Here is an 11986-nt window from a genome sequence, read left to right on the forward strand (position 1 = left end):
GTGTTGTGTGTGTGTGTGTGTGTGTGTGTGTAGTGTAGTAGTAGTATATATATATATATATATATATATATATATATATATATATATATATATATGCCCGTATGGTGTGTAGTGATATCCTGATTATGCGTAATATTTTTGAAAGGACTCGTGGCCAATAAACAATATTGACATATTCCAAAATCATGCACTTTGTCCGTATTGACATTGCGATGCAATTTGTATTGGATGGAGTATTAACTCCATAGCAAGTTTGTACTATTCATATGCAACTGCTTTCAGTCTCTCGATTATAGTGGCAAGCCCATAAAGAATCTTTTAAACGTATTACTCGTACCGAAAGGTCCCAGACTTATAGTGTGAGCAGTTGCCTGCAACTATCTAGCCTCTTGCCGCACCCAACCAACCACCGTACCATCTGACGACACTCGCTACTAATAGCTGACAAGCAACAACAATCGTGCTGCAGGAAGATATTTAACTCGTCAGGAAAGACCCATATCAGCTGTCGAGACAAATACCAGTACTGACTTGGTTTCCCCTACAACTTTCATTGGACAGAACTCAAGGCGCACCCTGTCTCCGACGAATATGTGTGGATCGATAGAGCGGTTCAAAGAGTACACCGCTGGCTCCCACGGGAACCTGTAAGTAGTTGACAGTGTTGTTGAATTGTGTGCACATGCACGACGTCTATCGGCACGTGGTGCCTTGTTGGCGTGTGTCAGGGCTAAGACTGTGTATGCCGACATATGATCAGTTGTTGCGTATGACCTCAATTAGACTACCCGTGACTAGAGTTCATGTTTGCACGGGACTCGCACGTCTATGCAAGGCTTCTATCCGTTTAGCAGGGGACAGAAACTGCCATGAGTAGATTTCGTTGCTTTTATAATTGGAAGGGTATGTATGCGCGCCAGCTGTCTTTGTGTTAGCTATCAGTGTACGTATGCCTGTGCTATATACTGCGCTATTATTGTGCAATACGTAACCATTTGTGTGTATTAATCGCTGCACGCGATTGAATTTGCTTCAGTGTGAAACTAGCGCAAGAATGCGCAGTTCCAGAGCGTACAGAATTGTGTCGGCTGTGGAGTATGCGGTTATCTACGTGCCCACTCTAGACAGTATTGAATACCGTACTCTGACCGCCGTCAAATCACACGCCGCCACCTTCCAGCGGTTTGAATGCTGGCGCCTACTAATGCAGAGGCGTGTGCGCACTCTACTAGCGTGATGGCTATTATCACACTGAAAGCTTATTCCGTCATCAGTTTACTAATATATCATTAACTACCCTTTGAAATCCTCGGTCACAGTCTGATGCATCGGCGGTCGCAGTCAGCGGTGGGGGCAGAGGGGCCTATCGTCGTGATAAGGTACACGTAGTTAAACAGACGCTACAAGGTGATATATGGGAACGACATTGTATTTATACTGGTGTTTTACCCCTTCATACGTTGGCAAGAACGATATGGCTCAAACCTTGTGTATCGTTTCATGGTTGCTAGACCATACTCTGGTACTCGCTAAACACGCGCACATTTCAACAGAAGGACGGGTTCCGCTGAATTGGCGACGGCAATATCTTCCGAGTCTCTGGGCAGCACTGAGTTAACCGGAAAAGGCTCTTCGCGCACACTCACCGTGTCAGACCATGAGCGCTTTATTGATACGGTATGTTGAATCCACAGATATGTTTGCCACTGAGCCATATACCGATACTCTCAGTGCGTCGCTCTTCCACGTTTGTCTTTCACTCTCGATTCGTATGTGTACAACTGCTAGCAAGAAAAGTGTACAATCTCTTCAGATTACGCATTTAGAGTCAACATACCATGCCGCCTACATTTGTATACGTTTCTACATCTTATTCGATAGCGTCCATTGAAATGGCTTCAAAGATTTAATTGAAAACTGAGTCTGTGGTGCATCGGTAGCAAGTATATATACAAACAATGTACATTGAGACCTGGGTGATACACATAAAGATCCGCAGTGCGTGTAATCATGGTTCAAACAGGTTTAACACAGTGCCACTAGAGACACACATATGTATGACATAACTGCCGCTATTTCGTTCAATAGAGCACACTTGTACGTTTGTGCATTTTAGATTTTGCTTTCTTATTCCCCACTCAGCCCAGAGGCAATCCAGCGTCAGCGTGGTGATATAATATCAGCAAGTATGTAGACGACCTCATTACAACTAATGACTAGTATATGCGTACATGTAACCACATAATGTCAGGACTTCATCCACTGTCCCACTCTATCGCCACAGAGCTTACTGGAAACGATCTGCGGTAGTGTAGATGATGTATCAGCTACTGATGGTGATTCAGACAGATTATTCAGAGTTAGTCAGCAGAGTTCCCTAAACAGCACTACCGAATCACTCAGTACCCCCGAGCTCGCACATGTCCGCAGAGGTTAGTCTTTCGATAAGATGTTGAGAAGTGTGTAATGTGATTGTGTAAACGACCAAAATGATTGTGTGTGGGTTGGTAGCGTTTCGATAAAATATTGAGAATCCAAGTTGTTGTGTGTGGTTTCGTAGCTCTAGACTGTTGTGTTTGGGTGTGTATCTTTTTAAAATATTATTTGAACGGTACAGATACTGCCGGCTCGCATATCTAGTTGACATATAGTAAATGATCTGCGGATGCAGCCTTATTATGATGAATACGATAAATATTTACCATACAATTGCAATATAAGGAGGTGTAATTATGATAAACATACATGCAGGTTCAGTCTTTTGGTGCCCCTTCTTCGAGTATGTGGCGTACAAGGATGTACTTCAACTTTTAGCGTTAGTTTATAAGTTTACCGTTGCTGTTGGATACTCAACGTTAACATGTTTGAGCTATGAATAGATTCGGCCTCGCCTTGCGTACAAGTAACGAACGCCTGTTCCAACAACGGTTGCCTTTCTCACCAACATGTTCAACTGGCCTTTAATACAACAAGAACATGTACATGTACATGTCATGCAGCTCATAAGGGCGTTTCGTTCCGATTATTCAACACCGGGCAAGCCGTATTGTACTGTATACGATTATGTTGACGTTTTGACGGTTACCAGATCGTGTGTTATATGTGCCGGTCGGGATCTCGCTCTGTAAAAAGCAGAGCCTTTTGAAGCTATGCAATTGACAGTGTGAAAGCACAAATTATGTTGCGGAGACCGGTGCATAACGATTTTAAGTGCTAAAAACATCTTGCACGTTTATTTTCTCTTTAGACTCAAATGAAAGGAAAAGGAAGAGCAAGAATTACTACCCTAATGCACATATGCTCGACAAAGTGACGGGTATGAAGCCCTTAGACAAGACAGCCTCCTTACTGACATCGATGACCAAAAATAGGTAGGTATCGTACATAAGGTTGTATCGAGCACAATATGTGATCTCCGTGTGTTGACATCTCAGATGTGAATCGACATTAAACACAGTGCGCAATTATATGTCAGGCTCAAGTATAGTCACAGGTTTTATCATTAGAGGTCTGAGATGAATGCTAGTGAAAATTGAGACAGAGATATTGAATCTTTGCCTTTCAAGACCTCACAATTCTACCTCAACTATATTTCTGTTCAGATTTAGTAAAGTGTCGAAGTCCAGTTCCACACCGGTAGGTATGGAGATACAACAGTCCGCATCATATGGTGAATAAAAGAATACGCAGTGAACATCGCATGGGATTAATCGGTCTGTTGGCTTATTGCCGGTTGAATTCTGGGAAACAAGCAGCCACATACACTCTCCTCAGTGTCTACTTACCTATACAGCCAGCTACTTGCCTGTATATTATACTGTATATCCTATACTTTATTTGATGAAGAGTTATAGTATAAGACTGATAGATTCTAGCTTAGCTATTAATGTGGACGAGTGTATTTTCATTTCATATCATTTAAATCAGTAGAGGAACAACCATTGTGGACGCAGGTAGATGTCGAAGTTTTGTTTCGCTTGAAGGGCATGCTATTACGGAATCATTGGTATCATTTCTTAAAACAGCTGGTCCGCCGGTATACCTGCGCGGCTACCTATGTCTAAAAACTTGACTTCTCAGTCAGTCGATCTATCCGACTTTGTTTCGATTCTACAAAATGAATGTGATATCGGAGTGTCGGATTCTCGATATGAAACACATAGCATCAAAAATTTAGCAACATGCAAATCGATGCATTTAATATTACGGTATTTTACTCTTGAGGACGACTATCTGAAGCTTTCTCACAATACACACGAACAATCTGGCATTTAAAGCAATCCTGTGGGAAATATTTAATTAGTGCCTGCTTGCAACAGAATTCGTTTTTCACATGATGTGATACAAGTCTCAACTATTGGGACACAACCCTTTGTTATCGAGCATCCTTACGGAAATGCTGGCAAGGACGATTCTTTTGAACAACAATGAGTTATATTGAGATACTTCCATCAGCACGTAATATCACGACCCATTATTAAGCAAATGAAACATTACGCTATTCCCTGCTCAATGCGTATCTGACAAAACTTGTTCATTCGTAGACTGCTGCGGACATGAAAAGTGCATGCCTTTCGACTCTTTATTGCTCTTTCGGAGATGTGTTTCCAGTTTTAATCGATAGCAATCTCATAACGCCCGTCCCAAATTGCACTCAGTTGGACCTAAGGAGCAGGCAGCCAGGCATAATAAAAGCAACGCCTACATTCTAAATCACATACAGAGAGGCCTGTGGAAATAGTTGACCAATAATTCAAATTTGGGGTACATGATTGCTGCTTAGATTTTTCGCCTGAACTACGACGAGACCACCTTTGGTTTTCTCCTCAGATTTCGGGGACCCGTCGGTATTTAGTAAGTACATATGTAACACCGCGGACCATGGTGTTTACTTGAGCATGCCTACTTGTGCATGTATTTAATCCACACAGTGTCAAAGTCAGAACCGCCGAGAAAATAGACTGAAAACTAGACTGCTTCTCACCTTTTTTAGAAATAATACTTGGTTCTGTTTGTTTTTTTCTTTTAAAAAATATAAAAATGTATAATTCAGAAGGCTATGCAAAAACAGCCAAATATAATACAATTTTTAAGGGCATTTTGTTTCTTTCTTTCTTTTTACTTTAGTACCTTTATAGGTTTACTCATCATGCTTTTTAGGGGGAATATAAATATTTATTATTTATTTATCTTGTTGTTTCGAAAATATTTCAGAAGTTGTGGGGAATGTGGGCTGGGTTGCTGACTTGCTGCCTACTGGGTGGGGCCTGGCCTTCCCGCCTTATTCTCTCTTGTGTGAACATTGAACAAGCAGTAAAAAAAAAATATTCACATCTGGATTCTGGTATCAACTAAAGTGAGCCTTGACTCCCCTGAAAAATGTCGATCGCTGATCAAGAATGTAGAAGACTCAGGTCCCAGGGCCAGGGGGTCAAAGTTTATGGCTTTTAACCACTGGCCTTTGGTCTATGGGCGATAGCTCTATGCAATGCGGATTCATCATGGGGGTACAAAGACTTACAAAGGCTCCAACAGGCGATTAAGAGTTCCCTCCCCCATAACTACATACGAATGCGTTTTATTATTGAAGAGCTGTGCAATTTGGAATATCGATGCTACATAATCGCCTGATAAACGGTGAATTTTAATTACTACATATCGTGATCATCTACATTTGACGAATACCGACACCCATGATAGCACATTCACTATGAATAGAGTTGGGGTAGTTGTTAGTCACCCCTAAAATAAAATTTAGACTGGGAATTCGTAGCGGGTCCGGAGCATATTGGTGGCCACTGCGCTTATTTCAATCTCAATCCAGAAGTGCATCGCAACGCTTAGTGGTGTGAGGTAAGATTGTGCGATTATACATCTCATAAGTGAATCACACATGGTGCATGGGAAGGCCAATGGAAAACAGTTAACAGGCTGACACGGAGAACTTTAGAATGGTTTAGTCGGTGCTCGAACATCGCACTTCCTGTTTATGGCGCCTATCTTTACTCTACAAACTAGTTACTAGGTAGTGCTACATTAAGCGACGACATATTTATATTTGTCTAGTAGGCCCGGATACAAGAGACCGCCCGCCGCAGCCTCCACCTGAGAAAGTATATATAAAAATGCAACTATTAGGAACAATCATCGCCGTCTTTTTTCTGGTCTAATACAGTACTATAACTACCAAACGAAAATAACGATCCTGGCAACTAGACAGGTATGTTCGGTATTTGTCAGGGGGGGTGTTGCTATGACACGCGATCAGTATTTCTTACCAGCGATGTTAAAAGCAGCGCAACGACGCAGTGATACAAGAAAATGCAAAACCAGTAGTGAAAAGTGCTATATAGACTGTACTGGAGTATCATATTTCGGCTTTTGTCGAAACTGCAACACTGAACAAGAGAAATTTGCTGCCAGTATAGGAAATGTGGGTACTCTGTGTAATCTGTTTACTGTCTGCGTAGTGCAGGATTGGCTGGTAATTGTGTTTGGTGGCTGCTCAGGTCTTTATATTATAGAAATTTTCTGCACCTACGAATCTCATAAACACACACAATGTGCACACCCAATCTCCTTGCCAATTTGACCACTAAATAGAATGCAACCAGAACAGACATTCCGTGAAACTAATACAAAATGGATAGTCGCAATTTATACATGACTTTGAACGCATCCCGAATAGTTTCGCAGCACGTCACGGTAACAAACTAACTCGAAAATTCGCAAATAAAATTTGTCTGCCAAAAGACATCGACCTTTGGACACGAACTACTTATCAAGTATCTGATTTCTCACCTTGTGCAACGGTACTCGGAATTGCTTCAGAGGTATTTTCGAATCAATCACTTCGTTGGGCAGTATATATGCCTCAATCGCTACTGACCTGTTACGATACACAGGGATTATTAACTCTGAGATAACATCGACATCACACCAGTTAGAGTTTCATGGCATCACGAATTGATATCTATTCGCCACACATTCTTGGTACAGTGATCAGTTGAATGAGTGTTGAGTGTATGAGTCTGATACGCCGAGCTGAACCAGATATATCATGCGTGTTACCCTCACCGTCTGCACGAGTTTTTCGCAGCAATAGTAGATCCCACAGTTGAGCAGACGAGTACCCTTAAGGGGCCTAACAGCTATACTAGAGATGTAAAATTGGTGCTTTCCAATCAATAATTTAAGGCGTGCAGCTAACCCCTGGTACTTTTTGTCCGTGCTCTATAGATGCAGTAGAAACTCAATAGATCAAACGAGAGCCGATTGCGTATGTAACAACTCCTACATCACTTCTCAGGATAATTCAATGCGCCTCCGATTTGCCTATCAACCTAGCCCGCCTCTGCACACAACAGACAAGCACATCGCTACTTTACATTATCAAGCCCAAAACACATAAATACCGTATATTATCGAACAAGAGGTATCAGCGTGCGCCAGGTTCCAAATACTGCAACGTACCCATCATTCTTCTCGCACAGCATCGTCTTGAAGAAGTGTGTGGGAACGGCCACATTTCCTTCACCAATAACTTCAAACCTGACGTATTTCTTGCCGTTTCTGACTTCATTCGGCAAGTATAACGGCCCCGTACACACATAGACTACTCAAATAAAAAGCGTAACAATGTGTGAGTGCTTTCATTCATCGTATTCGTTCGGCCAAAATCAGTAGTATATGTTTCAAGATGGTCGTACTGAGAAAATGTGCAGGCAGCTTATGTCACGCATGGTATCACAGAGATATCTCCCTTCACCTACATCACTGAAGGTGCGTATCTGGCATTCTACACATACTACTAGTACCAGCTGTACTAACTCGGCATACGCTGACTAAATATTAAATGTACTAAATGACAATCAGAGACATAGTGCAACCGACCCCTTGCAACCCTATCTAAGTAAGGCAGCTGGCGATCGAAAAATCACAAGCACACAAGGACGTATGCTGCTTAGGGGAGTATACTGCTTGCAGGCTTGTACATGCCACCGATGAGCGACATCGAATTCCAGTGTATGCGAGAGAAGTGTTTACAGGTATAGGCACAATCTCATGTTTTTCTGCCAGAGGCGGGATACGGATGTCATACGAACTGATTCTGGAAGCCAAAAGAATAAATTATGCTTTAAAAGCTTGTACATGTTGTGTTGTAGTTCACACATACCGTTTGTGCTGGTTTTCGTCAGGTCCCGGACATAGTCCTCGAGTTCTTTCCAGTATCCCTGATTGAACCCCTTACCTACCTGTACAAAACAGTCGCAATAGCATATTTCACTTCAAGGCAAACGACAAATTTGAGTTCACACATCGAGTGTGTCCACACCCCCACGAGTTTGTCGTACTTGAAATCAAAGGCCAATCATAGATTTTCTCAAGTTTGAGAGACTTCGCCAATCACCCAAAGGCCTCACAACTTGGGCTGGACCGTTTGTTCCCCATTATCCGATATATATATATATAACACATGTCACTGGACACGTTTGTCATACATCTGGTCCATCAAGACGCTTAACCTTGGTAGACAAAGTAGTTAGGAGCAATGGCAATGGTATGCCCAGAGAACTCCCGCATTTACAATTCTCCAGAGACTGGGATAGTCAACCACCGATTCACATATTCTGAAGCCGTCTGAGTGAAAGCTTGTGCGTGACATCGTTGGTACTTTAATTACACGGGCTTGTAGGTAAACTCAGTCCAGTGGCATTCAGCGTGTGGGGAGGTATTTGCGGGTGCACACGGGGGTATGTACACGTGCCCTGCCCTATGTGTGAGAAATGCTTACATGAACCGTTGGCTTATTCCACAGGGGATATATAGCACCATAGTTGTTATACTGTCACCAACAGAACAAAACTACGCCTGGTGATGGAGGCCATCCAACGAAAGCGGCTGCCGACTCATACACACACTAACACACAAGTCAGTGCTAACGCAAATACACACATAAGCACTCGAATGTACGTCTCACTCACACACTTGTGAGTATCCGCCGCGAATTCAAGGATATTGAGGAATCGGCCATTTGACTGTCCAATGACACTGCACGAAGCGGTCGACAATTCGTATGTTTGTACAGTGCAACCTACGCGTGGTTATAATCTGTGCGTATCAACGCCCTGCGCATAGTGATACTCTGTGATACCTGGGGACTCATATTGCTGAGCGAGAATGTCGCGTCCATGGCTTTCTGATAATACTTGTGGTTGCCCGCTGCCGCTAAGTGACCACGGTCATACCCACTGCGTCTGTTTGTAGCATGAATGTAGCACAGTTAAATGTTTTAGATGAGACTTGTGTGCATACAAAGCAAACATACGCACTCCCTCGATACTTCGTTCGTATGGCAGGGAGAGCTCGCTCGTGTGTGCGCGAATGTGCGACAACATTTGTTACACTGCACATAGTCTAAATTCAACTGATGCCTACCCTCTCTTCCCTTCTCTTCTCGCTACTGTCTCGCGTACGTCCTACATGCAAGCTCTACTTCAGCTACGCGTGTACACAGCACAGACAAGCACTCATATGGCACTAGACATGTGCGCAGAAGGCCACACGCTGTGTGCAATGTATATCACTTCACACTACACAATATAAACTTTGCAATCTATTCACGTTTCGGTATTCGCGTCAATGATTTGGTCATACTTGTAATCTGAGAGCTTCGCCCTCCACAGCTCGTATATCTCCTGGTCTTCAAAGAACTGCGTCTTCTTTCGATCAGCCGCTTTCTACACAAGGTGCGCACAAAATCCAGTAGATGTGAGCGAACTCCGCAGTAAACAGGCCAGCGAACAAGCACGATTAGGTTAGAGGCAACTACTGACGTGATCACAGAAGTGAATAGCAACGCTAAAGCAAAATCATAGTGTCAAAGTAAGAAGAAAAATCCTGTCTGGTAAAAAATAGTGCAAAAAAAATACAAACACATACGGCCAACTGACTATGGAGCTGGCTGTCCGATGAATAGCGACTATTTGGAAGACCTGATCGTACCCACTGGCACCCATACAAACGAGCTATTGCGTAAAATGAACTCTCAAGGATCACGCCATACGAGCGTGTATCTAGTAGCAAATATACAAACAGCCCATTCTGCGTTGGGCGTCTGTATAAACGCACCTGCTGGCACATGCGAACGAGCTATTGCGTAAAATGAACTCTCAAGGACCACGCCATACGAGCGTGTATCCAGTAGCAAATATATATACAACCCCATTCTGCATTGGGCGTCTGAAACGCGATGATACATCCAAAGCGCAAACACATGCATCACCCGTCAGCTACGCACAAAACTATACTCTATCTATTTCTTTTAATCCGATTCACACAGTGAACACGCACGCATACATATCACCCGAAGGCGAATTCAAGCATACGTACTGCATTGAGGTGTTGAGCTGTGAATTTCTCGCAGACCCAATTGGCCGTCTTATTACGGTTGTCGTACGAGAGCACGTGCCCTTCTCGATAGCGCACATTCTCCAGACCTGTTGCAAACCAATCATAACATCATAGACACAAGACACGTTCCAATCAGTTGACACAAAACAGAAGCGCATATTTTCAGCTGATTGGTCATACCGAGAGTTGATTCCCATTTTCTTTGTGTGTGTGTATATATATCACTGCTTGCTATATCTCATTATGTGCAAGTGGCGGATATATCCATAAAGGTCTTGGCAATTCTCGTGCGAGCAGAATACAAACGCGCAGGTGACAACGGTTGCAGTCCGATATGTGATGCTATACGACCCGATCAACGGCAATCACACCCTAAAAGGATAACTGCTATGAACATATAACCCCTCACATCATCTGAGAGACGCCCTCATTTCAATTCACTCGATCAGTGACTACAACTCCACACCCATTGGTCGGTCTACTATAGGGAATGCATTGCACGAGGGCAGGATCACGTCCTTACACTCACTCGTCGTTTCAATACCCGAAGCACATAGTGTGCAAACCTGACCTTTTAAACCCCTGCACATACTACACGCATGGAACATCGCTCCCCGGGCTATAGTGATTTGTCATCTTTCATGGCACACTGTTTATGGGACATACATTCGTACATAGCCGCCACCTATCCATGCATAGCGTTCGGTGACAACATATTGCTGCGATACATCTATTGATCTCGCGCGCATCTTGTCTGCACAATGAACACATACTTGGGAATCCGTATTTCATGATATCGTATGGGGGCGGTGTTGCGACTTCGGCGCCGGGGGCTGCTGCAGGAGTAGGTGGTTGCACGCGGTTGGCAGGGGCGATTGGTACGTTGGCTCGTGAAATCTAAGTATAATTGCAATACATTCATATGTGCATATGTGAGTCAATAGGATGCAACGGGGTATATATGTATTGAACATGTGCACTTTGTCAAGTTAGCCAACTTTCGGTGGCGCTTATTTGGAACTTTCAATAAATTTAACGTAACAATGCAGATTCGGAGAGAAGGTGAAAACATGCACCATCGAGTACAAGGTTGTTTGCGCATTGTCCGAAACATGCTGATCCGTGCTTGATAGCTTGTGCATGCTATTGCGCTAGAAAATATATACAGTTAAAGACTAATATACAGTTAAAGACTAGCCGTCACAGCTGGATCGCACAATAAACAGTGCTTTTGAGACCATTTCAATGTTGTAACCGCAAATACTTCATATGAAGATGATGGCTGGCCATACCTGCAACTGTCTTTGTAGTTGTTCTTGGAGTTGGCTCATTTGATATCGCGACGTGTGTCGTTCTCGATTCAGAACGTCCTTGTGCTTTTGCTCCAGCACGACATATGTCGTACCTGCGCCCCCCACAAGCACTACACGGTAATCAACGTCGTGAAACATTAGTTCATTCTACCGAGAACCCCTTAGACGGAGCATAATGAATTTCAATTGAGTAGTAAAAGGTGCACTATATTCAATGCATGTACCCAACATTGAACTATTGATATATGCATATAAACATA

The 11986-nt window shown here is 43.1% G+C and overlaps 2 protein-coding genes across 2 annotated transcripts in view; one reads left to right on the plus strand and one right to left on the minus strand.

The window, feature by feature from the left end:
* SARC_06236 (hypothetical protein) overlaps positions 1 to 3690 on the plus strand; it is a gene marked incomplete at its 5' end in the record, with an annotated part of 8380 nt that extends 4690 nt beyond the window's left edge. Inside the window, 6 exons of the mRNA XM_014299874.1 lie at positions 562 to 647; positions 1320 to 1379; positions 1554 to 1677; positions 2285 to 2432; positions 3248 to 3371; positions 3603 to 3690. Of these exons, the coding sequence (XP_014155349.1) occupies positions 562 to 647; positions 1320 to 1379; positions 1554 to 1677; positions 2285 to 2432; positions 3248 to 3371; positions 3603 to 3678 (618 nt within the window). The 3' untranslated portion in view covers positions 3679 to 3690. The remainder of the gene's footprint in view (positions 1 to 561; positions 648 to 1319; positions 1380 to 1553; positions 1678 to 2284; positions 2433 to 3247; positions 3372 to 3602) is intronic.
* A 2063-nt stretch (positions 3691 to 5753) lies between these two features.
* Positions 5754 to 11864, minus strand: SARC_06237 (hypothetical protein; the record flags this gene model as incomplete). The annotated part of the gene is made up of 9 exons (XM_014299875.1): positions 5754 to 6105; positions 6802 to 6889; positions 7474 to 7615; positions 8177 to 8255; positions 9155 to 9257; positions 9658 to 9740; positions 10393 to 10499; positions 11187 to 11310; positions 11706 to 11864. 9 exons carry the CDS (start codon positions 11862 to 11864, stop codon positions 6037 to 6039), a joined length of 954 nt encoding a protein of 317 aa, XP_014155350.1. The 3' UTR covers positions 5754 to 6036.
* Positions 11865 to 11986: the final 122 nt, after the last annotated feature.

The sequence above is a fragment of the Sphaeroforma arctica genome (assembly GCF_001186125.1).
Source record: "Sphaeroforma arctica JP610 unplaced genomic scaffold supercont1.437, whole genome shotgun sequence".
Lineage (NCBI taxonomy): Eukaryota > Ichthyosporea > Ichthyophonida > Sphaeroforma > Sphaeroforma arctica.